At 35.2% G+C, this 20,745-nt stretch overlaps 1 protein-coding gene across 2 annotated transcripts in view; it reads left to right on the plus strand.

Moving 5' to 3' along the window:
• ENPP3 (ectonucleotide pyrophosphatase/phosphodiesterase 3) overlaps nt 1-19,684 on the plus strand; it is an 87,160-nt gene extending 67,476 nt beyond the window's left edge. The window contains exons 22-27 of one of the 2 annotated variants that reach the window (XM_067011305.1): nt 1,051-1,205; nt 7,775-7,910; nt 10,219-10,296; nt 11,034-11,166; nt 13,090-13,246; nt 19,350-19,684. In XM_067011305.1, the coding sequence (XP_066867406.1) occupies nt 1,051-1,205; nt 7,775-7,910; nt 10,219-10,296; nt 11,034-11,166; nt 13,090-13,246; nt 19,350-19,520 (830 nt within the window). In that variant the 3' untranslated portion in view covers nt 19,521-19,684. The remainder of the gene's footprint in view (nt 1-1,050; nt 1,206-7,774; nt 7,911-10,218; nt 10,297-11,033; nt 11,167-13,089; nt 13,247-19,349) is intronic. The other variant, XM_059083083.2, reaches the window with a different exon arrangement.
• The last annotated feature ends 1,061 nt before the right edge of the window (nt 19,685-20,745 follow it).

Consider the following 20,745-nt stretch of genomic DNA (forward strand, 5'->3'; position numbering starts at 1 on the left):
ATGAATATATGTATAACTGAATCACTTTGCTGCACACCTGAAACTAAAACAACATTGTTAATTAGCTGTGCTCTGACATTAAATAAAAATTTTTAAAAAATAGCTAACCCATGGAAAGAATATAGAACAGTGTCTGCCCTGGAGCAATATTATTATTACCTGTTATCCCTTTTATTTTTTACTTTAAAAAATTTTTAACTGAAGTATAATTGATGTATAACATTTTATTAGTTTCAAGTGTACAATATATGTATATATTGCAAAATGACCACCACAATAAGTCTAGTTAACATCTGTCCCCACACATAGTTATAAAAAATTTATTTTTCTTGTGATGAGGATTTTTAAGATTCATTCTCTTAGTGACTTTCAAATGTGCAATACTGTGTTATTAACTACAATCAGCCTGTTATCTTTCAAGTATTCTTGTATTGAACTCTCTAGGCCTGTTTCGTCATTGTAAAATGGAAATACCTACTTTTAGAGTTGTTATGAAGACTAAATGAGTTAACATATCTGTGTACTTAGAATGGTGCCTGGCACACAGTAACAGTTCACTAAATACGATGGCTGTTTTGACAATCTTATAATCTACTGAGTGTTATTCCATGCCATGAATACCCCGCAAATTTTTAAACCATCAGTAATTGGTGGAATTTAGACTAATGGCAGACAATTAAAAATGAATAAATACAGTAGGCATACTTTTAATAAAATTCCAATTTCTTTCCTAGGACAATTATTAAAGTAAGTCATCTTTGTTATAAAGTATGTGCTTTTGATTTTAAGGTTTCACGTCTTCGGATATGTCTTGTGAACTGTTAGTTGTTTAGCTAAATAATTTACCTAAGCCTTAGTTTTGTAATTTATGGAATGGAATAATACCACCTACCTCATAGGATTGTTGTAAGACTTGAAAGAGGTTAAATATGTAAAATAGTTATCAGAGTACCTGGAAAATAATAATCCATCAGAGATGGGTAGTTACTATACATAGAAACATTTGCTAATTTTCACAAACATTTTTATTTTATGTTATTTTTATTTTAGTAACAACAACAGAGAAACTAAATTTGCCATTTGGAAGGCCCAGAGTTATACAGAAGAACAAGGAACTCTGTCTTCTTTATCACAGGGAATATGTCAGTGGATTTGACAAAACTAGCAGGATGCCCCTTTGGAGTTCATATACAGTCCCTAAACCGGTAAGTTCCTGTGTCCATTGATTCATGCAGGCTGGAAAGAAATTGTAGTTCTTTACTATACTAACAGTTGAATTTTGATTTGCAGTAGAGATCCCAAAGGGAGCTCAACGGACCTGTGGCTTGTATTGATAAGACAGTGTCCCAGGTTTTACTCACAAGTACTTGTAGGTGCTACGTGGGTGCAAAAGAGGAATGCATTGTGCTTTGCCTGGAGAAAGCAGAGTGTTTCCAGGCCAATTGGCTAATTGGTATGGCAGGTAGAAAAAAAGATTTCAAAGAGAAGCAACAGGAAGTACAGAGGCACACGTTTCTGGTATTTCCCAAGTATATGGTGGGTGTACCTAAAAGGTGATGGTAACTAAGTTATAAAGGGTTTTGTTATTTATTTGATTACTTTAAAATACTATACTATCTGCTGTGTACCGTGGTAGGCACAGTAAACACAATGTGAATAAGAGGTAATCCTTCCCTAAAGGATCTAGTACTCTAAAAAGCCAGGCTAGACTTACATGTATAGGTGTCCTATGTTACAGGTCTCTGCAGACTGAGGTTGAGAATCCAATTGTTTAAATCCTCTTACCTCTTTCACTATCTGGCAAGCTCCTTTTCAATTAATGTCACTGGGATAATTGGCTACCATAACAAAAAGAAATATTAGATCCCTACTTCATACCACATACAAAATTAAATTGATGATGAATTTATAGACCTAAATGTGAACAGCAAATCCATATTTTCCTTTGTGTATATCTTTATGACCTCAGGATAGGGAAGGATTTCTTAGGATACAGAACAACTGCAAAAACAAAAATTACATAGAGGAAACTGATTAATTTACTACATTAACATTAATGTGTGACCCAAAAAATGAAGTTATGGGTGGGACAATATATTTGCACTGTTTATAAGAAGCAAGTGATGAGTATACAGAATACTAATTAGGATCCGGAATGGCTAGTAAATTTCTACCAATAAACAAGAGAATGGCAAGCATCTTAGTTAATAAATGGGCAAAGGGTATGAACCAAGCAATTGAAACGTATTAGCAATCAGGGAAATGTAAATTAAAGCAAAAATCAAAGTTGGCCAAAAACCAGCCCAAACACTCCTTCATGGCAGGAATGGTTTTATTTAATGTATTCCCCGGCACAATACCACTGCCCAGTAAATGGTTATTGAGTGAATGCATTAGATAAATTAATCCCAACCATTATTATTTTTTTTTTTTATTTTTTTTTTTTTTTGTGGTACGCGGGCCTCTCACTGTTGTGGCCTCTCCCGTTGCGGAGCACAGGCTCCGGACGCACAGGCTCAGCGGCCATGGCTCACGGGCCCAGCCGCTCCGCGGCATGTGGGATCTTCCCGGACCGGGGCACGAACCCGTGTCCCCTGCATCGGCAGGCGGACTCTCAACCACTGCGCCACCAGGGAAGCCCCCAACCATTATTTTTAAAGAACTAAAGATGAAGCAGTACTTCCAACCAGAAGGGTAAATAAATAATCAGGAAGCTGTTTTTGTAGAGAAAATCTTAGTATTTTAGATACAAAGATTCTGATGACAAACCCCTACCCATTACTGTTCTTGTTAAGGGTACAGATCTTCCATCTCTTTTTATGGAAAGGAAATGATTGGTTGTATCCAGTTTATTTACTCTTCTTGTTCCAATTCAAGATTTCTCGAATAAGCATATTTTCCCACTACTAATTATGGCTTTATGTTTTCTGAAATTCAACTCTCCCGCTGACAATGGTTTAATTATGGTCAGTGGTAGGAGAGCACTAATGTTGTTTCCCAATGTGGGCAAATATTTTACAAAGTTACCTGAGTTCATATGTATGGTTAATGGCAACATCACTTTCTTAATATGCGCAGTGTTCAGTTGTCTGGGATTTTCTTCAACATGCTATGAAGCATACTATGAAGCAATAATATGAAGTTATTTATTCCTGAAAATAATTTTTATTTTGTTTTTGGTTTTGAGAGGGGCAGTATATTCAAGGACAGTTTTATTATTCAATTCTCTATTTTGAAAAGTCCAGGTACCAGGGATTATGTGGAGTTAAGGGGAATGTTTACGTTTTTAATACTTTCCCCTGCTGTCTTGCATTCCTGAATTTATATGAGCTGTAGCGGAAACCAAAGGCAGAGAGATTTCAAGTGGGCTCAGACTCAGAGTTTAGTACAATTCTTTTTTTTGTTATTGTTTTAAAACTAGCTTCTTTGTTACACAAAGTTCCTGTCCTTTCAGGATCCCACAGAACTACTTGTGTATTTCTCCTTCCATGTGAGAGGATGGAATTCTAGCAATTTTCTGCTTTCTAATTCAGAAATTACTCTGTTAGTATGTCATGGTTCAAGAAAATTACATACAAGGATGTTTTGAGATTCACATAGAAATGTTGTAAATCAGCTGTGTTTGAAAAATCAGACGTTAAATAAGCACTTTTTGGAGCATGGACCCAATTAGCTTGTGTCTTTAAGTTTTATGGAACTTTTGTTTTTCTGTGGTTTTGGCGAGTTTTCTAATTGTTGTTATTGTTATTATTTCAGAAGAGTTTGGGGGAAGTAGTTGTGATTTGAAATCACGGTCCTACAGCAATTGCTTCAAAACCATTAAGGTTGATCAGATGGTATAAGGGTTTTGCTTCTGGCCCTCCTCAGTAGGAAGATGAGAATTGTTTTTTCTGTTGCTAGGTAGAAAATTAAAAATAATAGCAAGAATTACAATTATTTAGCCTATCTAATTCAGAATTTGAATATGAAGTCGAAGGGCTTTTGCAGAGAAGAAAATCTAGTACACTTTGAAAAATCTCTTCCTCTCTCTCTCTCTATACATATGTATATATTGCCCATAACTAAATTTTTACAAAGTATTTTTTGTTTCTAAGGCTTGTTAGCACTGATATTGTAAATTATGACCCAAGTGTGTTTTGTGAATCTCTAAAAACTAGGGACATTATTGTGTATTGCAAAAGGTTTTTTTTTTTGTTTTTTGAACTATAAGAAATACTTTTCCCTATAGAAAAAAATCACGACCAGAAAAATAATTTAAACACGTGTATAATTATTATCCTTACCATAAGGCAAGATCACAATTATCCAATCTTCAAATAAATACGTTTTAGCTTTGACATTCCAGATAAGGAGAGTCTATATAACTTCAATAAAAATAGTTTTATCCCTTGTTTAAGCTCTATTTTGTCTCCATGCCAGACTAGAAATGAAAGTATCTCACTTTCCTGTCTGTGCTTATCATCTACTTCCCTTGAAGAATTTTGAGAGCTAGAGTTTAGATTTCATCTGAGTGTCTGAATTCTATTTATCATTTTCCTGACTTTCTGTCCTCTGGCTTAAAAAACTCTAAGGAACTCTGAACAGATGGAAGGATGAAACTATTTGTGTGTGTGTGTATGTATGTGTGTGTGTGTCTGTTTGCGTGTTTCTCTGTCTGTAAGGGAGTGGTGGGGTGGTAAGGTGGTAGTTCACTATGCCTTTTCTCAAGAGCCCAAGATTCAGAAATGATGTGACTATACCTCCCCTCCATCCTTCTAGAGAGCTGCCTACTGCATGATCTCACCTTTATAAAGGAGGTCATATCCTGTCTTTCCCAGTCTTGATGTATTTATATTTGGGGGTTCAAGTTTGATATATAAGAAACACATCTAAGATTTTCAGTTAGTAGAAAACGTGTAACTTTTTTTAGTACTTTCTGACTAAAGCCATCCTGGTCCTTTTCTCCCAACCCAAAGTCTATGCCACTTTGAGAAAATAGTAAACATTTTGCCCAACTGAATTGTTTGAGCACAACTTCCATAGCTGCAGGCTCATTAAAATTACAATAAACTTCCCTCCTTAAGATTTTTATAATTTTAACTATTGTATATAGGCATTTCACTTTCCTTATATCATGGAAAATGCATCCATGGCTACATTCATGTATTATATATTTCTTGAGTTAAAATGGTAAGGTGTGTGGTAGGAAACATCAACTCACAATATTCTAGGTGTCTATAGGGCTGACTGGGTCAGCTGTCAATCTCCCTAGTTCTCCCACTTTGCATCATCTCTATGTGCCCCTTTACACCAAGTGAAGAAACCTGGTCATTCAGAATTGTTCACTATATGTTTTTGAAAGAATATAAACAAATGTTTTTAACTTTCTAGTATCTGCACCAGAAGGAGAATGAAATAAATGGTGGGAGCGGATACACTGCATCTAATACTAATATCTTCATATTTCTTGGTCTACTCCTTGTTTTGGTGACTGTATCACTGAGGAGCTTCCTAAGAAAGGAAGAAGAGAAGATACATATTTGAGACTTTGTGCATCTCAAAATGTTTTTATTCTATCTATATGCTTAATTGATGGCTTAGCTTTAGAATTTTAGAAACAGTTTTTCTTCAAAATTAATAGGACATTAGACTTCTAATGTATTTATATGTGCCTTCCTTTTTTCCATCTCTTGTCTTTAACTCACTTTTTGAGAAATATCTACAATTTCATCTTCTAGAGCTTATTGAAAATTTTATTTCTGCTGTCAAATTTTTAAATCCCAAGAGCTCTTTCTGTTATCTCTTTCCTTTTTAAATGCTTTCTGCTCTTTCTCTATGGATGCCATACATACTCTCATCTCTCTGAGAAGTGAGTTTTCTTCTGCTGTCTGTATTGTCTCTTTTTCTTCTTGGTTCCTCTCCCCAACCCCAATGCATATCTGGTGGTCCTTGACTGTCAGCTCATATTTTAAGGGTGAGGCACTAAGCTACAGGGCTGAGCTTGCCAGCTGATAGGCTTCATTATAGGTTAATCAGGAGGAGAACCAGACATTTTGTTGGGGACTCCCAATTGTATCTAGTTTTCTTTTCAGGCTGGTTTGTTTTTCAAAGAAAGGACACTTCTCATGTGAACCAACATACGTGGGGGTGATGAGACTGGAGGGAATTTTACCATTCAGTACATAGATTTTAAAATTTAATTCCATTGCTTTCACCTGCTTTCCAGGATGCCTTGTGTCCTTTAGTCTTGTCTCTTTGGATCAACTTCTCCAGTGAGTAAAGCTTCTGTCTGGCCTCTTTTACGGACTTTCAACCTATCCTCTTCTTTCCAACTTTACATACAACCTCTGTCTTTAGGAGACTCCAAGTTCTATGCTTCTGGCGTTCTACAGAAGGAATCAGTTTCTTTGGGTTTTTCCCAACCAGAGGCTCTTTGTTATCAGTGTTTACTGGTTTACCAAGTCAAGGTTACAGTAGTAAACAAATATGCTTATCTGACTTCCAGTTTCTGAAAATTTCTTATCATCTCTTATGTGTCTTCATCATTACTGTTCTTTTAATGGGATTTCAGAGGGGATCAGAGATAAATGTTTGTGTACAATCAAGTTGAGAAATTTACTCCACTGTTGTATAGTGTTTTCCAACCAGAGTGTTGCAGCATGTTAGGAGTACATCCTCTGCTTGTGTTTCCCCTCATCTTCATCTCCTTCCTGTCCTATAGCTCATCATGGGGCTCTCCTGCCTATGAGTATAGCACACAGTGTATGTTTCCTTTTCCTTTATGAATTGATCTTGTACATTTTATTTATTTATTTTCCCCCAGCTTTATTGAGATATAATTGACATATAACATTGTGTAAGTTTACAACGTATACAATGTGATGATTTGATATATGCATATATTATAAAATAATTACCACATACGTTTTAGACACCATAGCTAATTTTTGCTTTTAGCACAATATAGTGAATAGAGGAAGAACATTCTAATTTAATTTAATCTTCTTTTTTATAAATTATAAAATTTTTTTAAGAAATATATATGTTGTGGGCAGTAAAGAGCATATAAATCAAAATTTCTGAAAAAATTAAATGAATAGCAAAATGTTTACATACTCATAATTATATGCTCATCAAAATATGATTATGTAATACTGTATTACCTTAAGTACTTAGGCAGCACATTTATAGATGCCTGCTAGTAAATAAATTATCCTGTTAGTCTTTAAAGTTGCAAAGAAAATTATAAAAAATATATTCCTATATTTCAAGATGAATAAAACATAGCTAAAAATTTATTAAAGTCCCCAAATAAGTAAATTTATACAACTGCAGCTTCTTTGAGTTAATCTTAGGTTAATTAGAAGTTCTTGCTCAACTGAAGAATATTATCCTTAAGTCCTATCTGTATTTTAAAAATAGTTTATATTTTGTTTTCAATTTTTATTTGCAAGCACAGTATATATCACCACCTAAAGTTAGAGCCTGAAATGGAGTGGGGTTTTTAGCAGTAGTTCCCACTATCCCTCTGCACTCAATTCAGGTTTTAACCTGCAAATATTCCTTTCCAAGGTGTATTTGATTTGCCCTTCCTGTGTCCCTAACCAGAAGGGAACCACAGAAGAAAACATTGCTGAAGACATCCATTTCCATTGCTTGCGTAGACCTGATTCACTAAGAAAATAAGAAAAGGTTAAATGAAAAACATTCTAGGGAAGTTACAAACCAAGTAAGGCGATGGGTGAGCCACAATGTGGGCGTCATTTTTTTTCTTTTCTTTTCTCTCTTTCAACAGGGAGACACATCGCCTCTTCCTCCCACTGTCCCAGACTGTCTGCGGGCTGATGTCAGGGTTGCTCCTTCTGAGAGCCAAAATTGTTCCTTCTATTTAGCAGACAAGAATATCACCCACGGCTTCCTCTATCCTCCTGGTTTGTATAACTCTTTTTTAGAGCAGCAGCTTAGAAAGCCCTCATCAGCTGGATGTGGGCATGTGCCCTAAACATATGCTCCCCACCAAAACTACCTGCTTGGGCTAAACTAGCTGCCCAGGAGGCTTCCAGTGATTGTGGGCTGGCCTGGAGCAGTGCAACAGCTATAATAAAGACTAATAAATTTTTGCACTGGGAACCACACATCAGCTCTAATCTGGCCCAGATGTTCAGAGAGTTCGGTAGGTTTAAGTTTAATTTTAAAACTGAAGATTCTTTGGAGAGGGACACAAGCGTCTAAAAACCCTTTTTTTTTTTCTTTTCTTTCTTTTTTTTTTTTTCTGGTGACTGGCCAAGCTAAGGCTTGCATTGAGAATGCAGCTGTGCCTGTGAAGACGAATCAGGCTGGAATTTGGGCCTCTCGCTCAGGCTGTATATCCAACAGCTTTATGTGGATTAAGCAGCTGAATTAACTTGAAATATTTTTTCAGAAAGCTTCTCTCTTGGGAACATGCAAAAACCAATGTGATTTTTCTAAAACCCAAATCTCTTCTCTGTTCAGCAGGGATTGTCATTTCCTTGATTTACTCATGAGATTTTCAACAATTTCAGCTTCTGAGAATGGGTTTTCTCCAGATATTTGGCTTCATTTTTCTGGAAGCCATGACCAAAGAGGTCAATTTAGAGATTTGTAATTTAGAGGTTCTGAGATTTATAGTGGGAAAAAAAGGCCTAGTGAAAGCAAGTAGCACATCAATGTAAAATTCCTAACAGAGAATTAGGATAATAAACTGATATATCTTGTTACAATATCTAGAGACAATTAGAGCACCACCAAATTTATGTAAACCCTAGGATAAACCTTAAATAGTTGCAACATTTTATTAATAAAAAATTTTAAATTGGCATTATAAAATTGTATCTGTCAAGCCCTAAGATGTTGGTTGATTTATAAATGTTTGTCTTGACAAGGAAATGAAATGAAAAACTAAACAGCTTGTCTCAAAAAATATTAAGGATTGAATGAAACCACCTTCTAACTCTCCATTACGAATTGTTAGCATTTCCATTATAAGCAAATTCTTATGTTTCCTGAAAAGAAGATAATGTTATGTTCGTTGACTTTACAACTTTCAAAGTTTAGTTTAAAAAGTAGAAAAGTCTTGTAGAAGATCTGAGGACGGTGAGCAGCATGTGAAATCTTAAAGAAAAAACCAAAAAATCTTGCTTCTCCTTGCCTTTTGGTTCCCATATATTGGCCTTTCATTTGAGTATTAGTTAAGGTAGCCAAGGGTAGTTTAAATATAAAAAACATTATAGTAAACATTCATAGGCTTGCAGCAGTTTAAATCCTCACAATATTTCAGTGAGAGAGATGCCATGAGACAAATGAAGTACAGAGGGACATAGCGCTTTGCCCAAGTGGGTCAGCTGGCGGGCAGTGGAGCTGAGATTCCAACCCGGGCAGTCTGGTTCCAGAGCATACAGGCTCAGCACACACTCCTGTAGAGGGCAAGTCCATGTGTCTTCAAAGCCGACCATTTGTGGTGCTGTCAGCAGTCTTCACTGAGTTAAAACCCACTTTCTTAAGAAAATTTTACTTTGGAAGAGTTATTTATCATAGTATTATTATTTTATGTATATTCAATAATGATGCTTTTCTATCGGTATTATATTTGTTTTCTAGAGACTGCTGTAACAAATTACCCACAAACTTGGTGGCTTAAAACAACAGAGGTTTATTCTCTCAAAGTTCTAGAGGCCAGAAGTCTGAAATCAGGGTGTTGACAGGGCCACGCTCCCTTTGCAAGAGAGAATCTAGGGTAGAATCCTTCTTTACCTCTTCCAGCATCTGGGGGTTCCAGGTGCTGCTTGGCTTGTAGCTGCATCACTCCAATCTCTGCCTCCATCTTCACATAGATTTCTCCCCTGAGTCTCCCCTCTTCTCAATCCTCCTTCTCCTTATAGTGACACCAGTCACTGGATTTAGAACCCACCCTAAACCCAGGATAATCTCATCTTGAACTTTTAATTACATCTGCAAAGACACTATTTTCCTACCTATCACATTCAGAGGTAATGGGGGGGTTAGGACGTGGACCTATCTTCTTGAGGGTCACCAGCCCACTACAAGTATCAATCAAATGCATAAAACTGCCTGCATTATTGATGACTTCCACTGGAGAGTGCTTTGTATCTCTGTGTTTTGTGTGTTAATAAATTTACATTAGTATGTAATACTATTGGGCCTATTATGTGGAATGTCCTACTTTCTCTTATAGCTAGATTTAATTCATTTGTTTTGCAGCAAACAACAGAACTTCTGACAGTCAATATGATGCTTTAATTACAAGTAATTTGGTCCCTATGTATGAAGCATTCAAAAGTAAGTATATACTTAGGATAATAAACTAAAATACCCAAGTGACTCCTTGAACTTCTAAACTAAACACATCTTTTATTGCAGTTTGTTCCTGTTAGCAGTCATTTTGTTCTAATTTTTTTATTTTTGGTCGCACCTTGTGGCATGCGGGATATTAGTTCCCAGACCAGGGATTGAACCTGCGCCCCCTGCAGTGGAAGCATGGAGTCTTAACCACTGGACTTCCAGGGAAGTCCCTGTTCTAATGTTTTAAATATTGAAACAGGAAGGATGTCTAACGTAAATTCTTTTCAACTTACTTCAACTTTGGGTGACTTGTTGCTAGAATTTTGATAATTTTTTAATCTTAATTTTACTGTAAAGAGCTAACCACAAAATAAAATTTTGCTGATACTCACCATAAGTAAATGAAAAATGTTTGTCCCTAGAGTCACAATTAATAAGACAGTATGTGTGTTCTGACCATTTTTTAATACAGTCCCCAAAGCAACTCAGCCCTAGGGAGGCATTTGGAGACATATTTAACTAATTTCGAGACTGTAACTACATCAACAACAAAAAGCTATCATGGATGTGGCTGTTTATTTTTGTTGCATAGACTATTTTGCAGTATTACTCACTGACCACTGACAAGTATTAAAGCAGAATTGGATGCTATTTAAATGTACCTGTTTATAATAGAAAATATTTCCATGTTTAATAGAGGCAGACATTTTAACGCTTTATTCTTTTATTTTTAGCAATGTGGAATTACTTCCATAGTGTTCTTCTTGTAAAACATGCCATGGAAAGAAATGGAGTCAATGTAGTTAGTGGACCAATATTTGATTATAATTACGATGGTCATTTTGATGCTCCAGATGAAATTGCAGAGTAAGTAATTTGAAACAAAATGGACTTTTGATTTGGCAATAGGGTATCATAAGGGGAAATCTCAATATTTAAAATTAAAGCTCAGTATTCTAAACGTTACATAACATATTTATATAAAGATGCAATTGTTGACTATTTTCAACTAGTCTATCTAAATATTTAGCAAAAATTTTATATGGCAAAGATTTAAACTAATAGGCAAAGAAAAAAATGTCCAGGAATAGTTTAGAAAAATTTTTATTTGGAAAATTTCTAAACTAATGTGAAAGGGAAAACATGGTTTTGTCAAGGTTAAGGAGGTAGGGAAGACTCACTGTGCTATCAGTAAATAGAGAACCAGTTCAGCAATAAATAAAAAAAATCAAGAAGTGACTATGCAAAATATTGCCCAATATTTTGGATAGTGGATGATTTATAAAAGTATCTCCCAGGAGATATCTTCCTATAGAAAACTAGTCCTACTAAACTGTACATCTTTGTACTAAACCTGGTCATACGTACTGCTAAGAATTACTTTTGATCCCAGCACACAGGAATAGAGAGTTTTAGAAGTGTCATCCATGATTTCTCTTTATTATCAAAATGGACAGTACTAAACTATTGTACTAAGCCTAGATTATGTAAAACAATGATTTCTACTTATACCTTCTGATAAGATAACATTCATCATCACTAAGTGTGTGGCCTTAAATTTTGTTTGCCTTGTCCTTATTTCAGTGTTTATTGAGCCTGTCTTTCACCATTTAATAATCCTAGCAAACAATTTTTTTAACATCTTTATTTGAGTATAACTGTTTTACAATAGTGTGTTAGTTTCTCCTTTACAACAAAGTGAATCAGTTATACATATACATCTGTTCCCATATCTCTTCCCTCTTGCATCACCCTCCCTCCCACCCTCCCTATCCCACCCCTCTAGGTGGTCACAAAGCACAGAGGTGAACTCCCTGTGCTATGCTGCAGCTTCCCACTAGCTATCTAATTTACATTTGGTAGTGTGTATATGTCCCTGCCACTCTCTCACTTCGTCCCAGCTTACCCTTCCCCCTCCCCATATCCTCAAGTCCATGCTCTAGTAGGTCCCTAGCAAACAATTTGATAGCATTTTACTCCATGCTAGGTATGCTTCTAAGAATTTACGGATACTTCATTTAATCTGAAAAACATCCACATGTTAGATTCCATTAGTTCCCATTTAGAAAAGGAACCTGAGGCACGGAGAGGTTAACTAACTTGTCTAAGTTCCACAGCTAAGTAGTAAAGCCAGAACCCAGACAAGACTAGCTCTGATTCTAAATCACAGTAATACATTACTACTTATACCAGTTCATTTTCCTTTTAGTGGACTCATACTAATAGCTTACCTTTATTTTGCACTTGAAACTTTTAAAAGCACTTTCATGTTTGTTATCTGAGACTAAAGGACTGTCATATCAGTTGTATGGATTTGTCCCCGTCTACGCTGCGAAGTTGGTTGCATAGGAAAACCTCCATGTTAAAGTTGAGGAAAGTTAGAAAGTCATAGACTATTAGACGATTCATTAGTACACATCCAAACGACTAGTAGAAGTGCGCAGCTACAGTTGAAATCCCAGCTCCTTCATTTCCAGCCCCTGCTCTATTAGGAAACGTCACAGTGATGTATAAGTCAACAAAGCTGGGAGGCAGAAGACCATGCTCTGCTTTTCATTGTATTTTAATATTTTCCCATGATGTTAAAATGACCAGGCTTGGACTTCTATAAATCTTGATTCACGCTCATTATTAGGTTTAAAAATGTGTGGTAAGATTTTGTATTTTCTATTTATTTACTTTCTCTTACTATAATTTTACTTTGACATTTCTTTAAAAATATATAAAGACATTTCTACTCTTGAGAAGCAAAAGTATAATAACATCAAATCTTTTCACTTATGTTTTTAGATATGTAGTCAACACCAGTGTTCCCATCCCAACACACTACTTCGTGGTGTTGACCAGTTGTAAAAATAAGAGCCAAACCCCCGACGCCTGCCCTGGGTGGTTGGACGTCTTACCCTTTGTCATCCCTCACCGACCTACCAACGTGGAGAGCTGTCCCGTGAGTCTGGAGAGGCCCTGGGCCCTGAGAAAATGATTAGTCAGAGCTCATCTGGGCTTTCATGAAAGTGGCTCTGACTACAGTATATTTTTTAGGTGTTTCATGGGTTAGAGTTGTAGTAAATATGACCTCAGTTTTGAACTTTTCCTTAGACTGTTGATCTCTATGTAATTAATATCAATTTAAACATGTATATGCTTACATGAACATGTGTTTATAGATGCATGTCATATATTTTATTTAGATATATTTTATTCACATTCACTAATAAGGAAAGGGGTTGTATCTTATTAGGCTTTTTATTCTGAATGCAAACCTTAAGGTTCTGTCCCAAAGTTGGCACTAAATTAATGTTTCTTAAATGAATATGTAAATATAAAAATTCCATCAATTTGAAACATGAGGTCTGAAAATACATTTATATATAGTGTGTATATATATGTGTATATATATTTACCTAAATACATATATACATATATGTATTTACCAAATAAGTTAGTTCGAATAACATTCCTTTTTTTTTTTTTTACACGGGCCTCTCACTGCTGTGGCCTCTCCCGTTGCGGAGCACTGGCTCCGGACGCGCAGGCTCACGGGCCCAGCCGCTCCGCGACATGTGGGATCCTTCCAGACCGGGGCACAAACCCGTGTCCCCTGCATCGGCAGGCGGACTCTCAACCACTGCGCCACCAGGGAAGCCCAACATTCCTTTTTTAACATCATGTATTAGGCCACCTCAAAACCTTTTGGTTCAAGGCAAATTATATGTAAATAGTTACTTCAACTTCATATATGTTCTTTATAGAAAAACATATGTATTCTGGTAATTGGGTTTTACTGAAGTCATTCAGCTAGTATATGGAATACCTATTAAGTAAACAGTATCATGATAGAAGCTTTTTGGAATGTACCAAGGAAGAATACATTGTCTCTGCCCTCAAGGAGTTCATATATAACTTTGATATATAAATGAGATACAGACACATAAATGGGCCAGTCGATCATATAAGAATTATTTTAAAAATTAGAAGTAAGAGACATTACAAAGTTGGGATTCATTGTCAAATACTGTTGTAAGTATTTAGTGTTTCAAATTCAAAACACTTTTGGCTGGAATAACCAATAAAGGTTACATAAATTGAGGTGGGAGTAGGGCTGGGCCCTGAAGTTTGGGCAGAATTTGAACAGATTGAAAGGATTAGGAAGATTCTTCTGTGGAGGAAATGAAGAAGGGAGGGACTTGGCAACTGTCTGGATGCAAGAGCCAAAGGAAAAGGGGGACTCAAAGCTGAATCAGAGATTTTAAATGCAGGTAATTGGGAAAAAAAGAGGGAAGTTAGGAATGAGAACTGTTTTGACAGGTAGGTAGGATAATTAAGTGTAGGTACATCTGGTTTGTAGAAATGGGTGTTCACATGGAAAATCCCATGAGCTAGTAGAGATGGAAATTAAAGCTTAGGTTCTAAGGCAGGTTGGGATTCATCTCTATTCTTTCATCTGTTCAACACATAACTGCCTTCACCATACTGTGTGCTATGGGCGATATACAGATAAATCAGACATGAATTCTAGCAAAAAAGGCTCATAGTCTATCACTTAGAAGCCTAGTAAAATAAAAGAAAGAAAAATAAGTGGCACAAAGAGGGACAGATAAAATGTAGTAGGATTTCAAAGGAAAAATACTTTCTGGCAAGGAAGACGACATTCTAGCTGAGTCTTGAAGATAGGATTTGCACTTGAGTGTTGAATGGTTGCTTTCAGTGACTCAAAATGGATGGCAAAGTTTAGAGGCTAAGCAGCGGGTCACTCATAGTCCTAGAATGAGGAAGAGTTTCCAAACAAGAAGCTATCAGGAAATGTTGTGTAATTGAATCTCTTCCTATTGGTCCTGTCAGAAGTTTATTTAGTCGAGACAAAGGGAAGCCGTCATTCTTCACTTCCTCTTCCAGTGGCAGACTTTGGTGACTGATACAGTGTGGTACTCTTTTCCACTGGAACAGGAATAAATAGTTCTTTATCATAGAGGTTCTAGGTAGCCATTTTGGATTGGTTAGAATGGGTGCAAAAAGAAGAAATGATTTGCAATCCCTGGTCTAGGCCTTTATTGTCTTCTATCAGGACTTTTGAAAATGAATCTTAAGTAGTTTTACTGTCTCCTGTCCTCTTCCCCTTCACATCTGTATTTCACTATCAAGTTGCTCATCTTAAGATTTAGTTTTTCATGACAACATCCTTTCTCATCCATTTGATTATCTAGCTACCCTGAATAAAACTACAAAAATAAACAAACAAAAATCTCCCAGCCTGTACTTAAGGCTCTTCACAATTTACCCTCAGTTGACTTTGCAGACCCAAGTTCCAGGCCAACTGAGGTTCTTGAAATTACTTGAACACCCTCTGATTTTCCCTCTACCTCCATGTTTTTGCTCATGCTCTTCTCTCTTCTAGAATGCCCTTCTTTTCCATCTGCTAAAAATTCCATCTACGCTTCAAAGTAAAGTGCAAATGGTATGAAGCTTTCCCTGAACATCCAATGTGGAGATGATCTTGAAATTAACAGGGCATCATATCTATTGAATAAGACATTATCACTAATAAATTGGACATATTCCAGAATTTTAAGGAATGGGCAGTATAGTAATCAGGCTATGATATCTATAAAGATAACTATGAGGCATAATATGATGAGTATGAAACAAACTTAAACCAAACTATAATTATAAGAGAGATTGTGACATTAATAAGATGTGACTGTCAATTCGATATAAGGAGGGAAGAGAGGATGATAGAGCCAAAGGTGACTGAAAATGTAGGTGTGATTGGCCAGGAAATATAAAAGACAATCAGTTGTTTTGGGAAGGATACGTTTGCTATTGATGGTCTTCCAATTAAGAAACTAGTTGAATATCTAGGAGGGTATGTGAGAAGCAGTACAGAATAGAATGCAAATGCATGAGTTTTGGAGTTGGATATCTGGGTTCAGTTACTGATTTGGCCTCTTTGGGTAAACAACTGAGTGTCACTTTCTTCAAATGTATAAAAAACTCACCCCCTCATGATGTTTTGAAAATTAAATAAGATATTTCATATAAACCCCTAAGAATTCTAAATAAATAGTAAGCAAATGGTAGCCATTATAAAGAAATCACATTTTATTAAGGAATTACATTCTAAAGTCAACATAAAGTGAAATTGTTTACAGATAAAATCACCCAGAATCAAATCACCCACAAAGTACTGTACATACACAAGCTGTACCTTAATAAGTGCAATTCAGCCAACATTTCCACCAGCATTAGAACAGGTAGTTGTGCTTTAAGCCCCCAATGCAATAGGCTTTCTTTAAGGGTCATGGTGTAAGAAAATTCTGCACTTTTAAATATTCTAATCACTGAGTGGGAGGAAGGTACTCGCACTATAAAATGTTTAAGGGAACAGATTAGAGTTGTAGAAATGGTAGATTCACAATTCCACCTCACACTTGGTGTAGGGAACTAGATTCTTATTTCCTTATATATTTTCTGTCTTCCTTTGTTCTTCAATCATTTCTTTCCTCCTCCTTTTTCTTTTTTTCCCCTCAACTTTGTATTGCTGAATTTCTGTCAGATAAATGAGAACGCTGCCATAACTCCAAGTGACTATCACTACTGTAACTTAGTATATATTGGAAATGCAATTTGGGGTACACAGTTGTACTGTAAATAGAATTAGGGGTAGACAATACAGATATGGAACTTGGAAGAGAACAGAACTTATAGAGATAGATTTGGTACGGGAGTGAAATAAAATTTCCAAAGGGAAGAAAATAGAGAGAAGGGATCCAAAGATCAGATGGAGGGAAATGTCTATTCTTCCAGGATGGAAAAAACTAAAGTCAGCTGAGGAAACAGAAGGTGTCATCAAACAAGTAAGCAGAGCTATGGAAGACAAAGAAGGAACTTTCAGAAGCGTGGGGTAATAGCTAAGTGAAAGGTCTACAAAAATTCTACTCAATTAGGTCATCCTTGACAAAATGATTTTATTAGTGTGACAGCAGTGATAACGAGACTGTAAGTGAATAAGGAAGAGATTAAGGAGGTGGTTGGGGAGAAAAATACTGAAACTGGTATCACCTCAAAAAACTAACAAATTGAGTTGTATTTTAGGTGTATACAATACTTCTATTTATGTAACAGGTATAATACATATGTAATCAACCAATAAATTACATATATATAAATCTAAAAGCATATATTTAAATATGGCTCATAAAAACTCAATATACACATGGCTTTTATTCTCTTGGGATGCTGTGGTACAGCTAGAGCAGTTGTCTACAGCTGGCTTCTGTTCAGATTGGTTGGTGCTGGTGAACTATCTGATATGGAATAGCTTGAGTATCACCCCTGCCTAGTTATAATTATGTTGTACTTAAGATCATTTAAGTACAGTTCATTTCATTTAAGATCATTAAGATCATTTCATTGCAGTTTTAAAAAAGTGAAGACTGTCAGGTGTTCCCTAAACATTCAGTTTGATGGATACCAAATAAGCTGGGAGAAAATAGAGTTATAAAAGCCATGAGGGGGGAAACTTTATGAAAAAAGTCATCAAAACTATTAAATGTTACTAAAATGTGAAATAGTGCAGACAAGAAAAAAAGACTGAATTGGATTCCCATTAGAAATATGAGTTAATATTAGTATATCACATATTTATTTTAAAAAATAATAACTCACTTCATGAATCTCACGTGGAGAAATACTTTAGAGGTTTGAAACAAACAGTGATTTTGTCTTATACTTCCTCTGGCTCAAATAGTAGCTGCCTATTTTAATCTTGAATATTTAAAAAACAAGTGAACCAGTATGCTGAAGTCAACTGAAAGTCACTTAAGTAGACTCATCTAATTAAACAAACTTGTAAACTTTCTTACTTTTTAAAAATTTAACTGGAAATTTAGTAATATCATATGAATACAGAACATTAATAAATAAAGAATAAGGAATTTCACAGAAATCCATGGCTCTAAATTATTGCACTAACCTTTATATATATATACAGTATATATGGTATAAATTTTTTTTTACTATACTATTTATTATACTATTTTTAACTATACTGTTTTTTATATGTAGTTAAAAACCTATTGAAAGTCAAATGGCCAAGAAATATCTGAAAAGATACTCAATAAAACTCAGGGTAAAAACACTTAAACAGGGATAAAGCACTATTTCACATCATGGTTTGGTAAAGATGTGGGGAAATGGGGATTATCCTCCATTGCCAATGGAACTATAAATTGGTATAAACACTTTGAGGAGTGCTAGGTTTAATATCTGGTAAAGTTAAAGTTACATGTACTCTATGACCCAGCAATTCCATTTCTATATCCTATAAACTCATGTTCTTAAACACAGAAGACATGTGGTAATTTATCATGACACTATTATTTATAATGCCAAAAATACTAGCAATATGGCAATGAAAAAAATAAACTGTGCTACCACACACCATAGCTAAAAACAAATGATTTAACTAGATCTAGATATTTCACTATGAATAGATTACAAACATAATATTGAATGAAAAAGTAATTATAGAATGCCACTTACATGATTTCTATAAATTTGAAAACATAAATCAATGCTATATTGATGGATGTGCAGTAAAAGTGTAAAAACACAGACTGGATTCACACGACTCATGATAACGATTAACTCTGAGTAGAGGAATGTGGGGACTTAACTTCATCTTTAATGTCTCATTTTTAAAAATAATTTGTATCTGAAGTAAATATAAAAATGGCTGTACTTTACGACTTTATGGCAGTCTGTATTTGTTATAGTATACTTTGTACTTTTTCTTTTAATATACAACAAAATTTAGCTGTATCAAATTAAGATTTAAGGCAATAAAAGCCACAGGAACAAACACTGAATCATTACGTTGTACACTTAAAACTAATATAATGCTGTTTATGTCAATTATACCTAGTAAAAAAACAAAAACAACAACAACCAAAAAAACACAGGAAAAGCAACAACTTCTAAGTAATAAAAGATCTTCCTGTTAATAAAAACTCATGCCCCAGGGAAAATAGTCTTTTGTTTTCCTTTTTCAGGAAAATAAACCAGAAGCTCTTTGGATTGAAGAAAGATTCAACGCACATGTTGCCCGGGTCCGTGATGTAGAACTTCTTACTGGGCTTGACTTTTATCAGGAAAAAGTACAGCCTGTCTCTGAAATTTTGCAACTAAAGACATATTTGCCCACATTTGAAACTGTTATTTAACTTAATATATAAAACAACTTTGGCAAACTGTAAATGATTTTTTCTGCTGAAGAATGTAAAACAAAGTTTTCTATTTTTCCTTAACTCCTCTAAAAGCCATGTTGTATAATTTTCATTATTCTCTTCTCTTTTTCATTTCAATAAAAATACATCATTTTAAAGTTACACTTTTTTTGTCAGAGATTGTGCTATGTTGTTTCTTCCTTATTATATTTATTATCTCATTTATCCTGGGCTATATTTTTCTTCCCACCATTATCTAAATAGAAGGGAGAGTAGGAGAAGTAGGTCTCCCTTTTGAATCAGTTCTACATCAGTTTTGTTATAAAACTTTTTATACTGGGCAATCAGGCAATATTTATTAAAATAAAAAGTACACATTACCTTTATTTAGTAATTTCATTTGTAAAAGTGGTGCCAACAGATAAACTTTGCACAAATGTATGAAAATATCATCTTTTACGAAAACCAGAAAATAACCTAAAAGACTTGTTGAGCAAATTCTGGAGTTTATTTAAGCAATCAATGGGATGCGATTCCACTACTAGAAAGAAAGAAGTTGATCTACATATTGACTGTATGACTATTGCTAAATGAAGAGAAGTGGTAGAATAGCATGTATAGTATACTATCATTTTTCAGGGGCTGGCAAAACTTCTCTTTAAGTGTTGGATAGTAAAATGTTTCAGGCTGCACAGACTCTTCTGCAACTACTTAACTCTGCCATTACACCAAGGAAGTAGTCATAGATAATATGTAAAAGGAATTAGAGTAACTGGTGTCCAATAAAACTTTATTTACAAAAGTAGATGGGGGGCTAGAGTTGGTCCATGGTCTGAAGTTTGTCAACCTTGATTTGTACACTAAAGCCTGGGTGGAGAGAGGCAGGAATTAATACTAAGAGACAGAGGGAGATAAAATTTTTATCTTGTGACTTTTGGCATTGCATAAAATTTTTTAAAATTTAAATCTCTTTAATCTCTTTAATTTTTCAAAATGTGAGTATTAAGCAAAGAGATCCCAGTACTTATTTGGGAGGCAATACCATTGGTCAGATTTTTGGATTTGCAGACTGGCAATGTTCCAGATTCATTTCTGATATATATAGACCAGTTCATACAGGGGACACAGGCTTTGCTGGTGAGAAAAAAATCTTGTGGCACGAGCTTCAAAAGAACAAATTATTTCTACTAGGACTTCAATGGAATTATGGTCATCACAAGTA

The sequence above is a fragment of the Kogia breviceps genome, chromosome 13 (assembly GCF_026419965.1).
Source record: "Kogia breviceps isolate mKogBre1 chromosome 13, mKogBre1 haplotype 1, whole genome shotgun sequence".
Lineage (NCBI taxonomy): Eukaryota > Metazoa > Chordata > Mammalia > Artiodactyla > Physeteridae > Kogia > Kogia breviceps.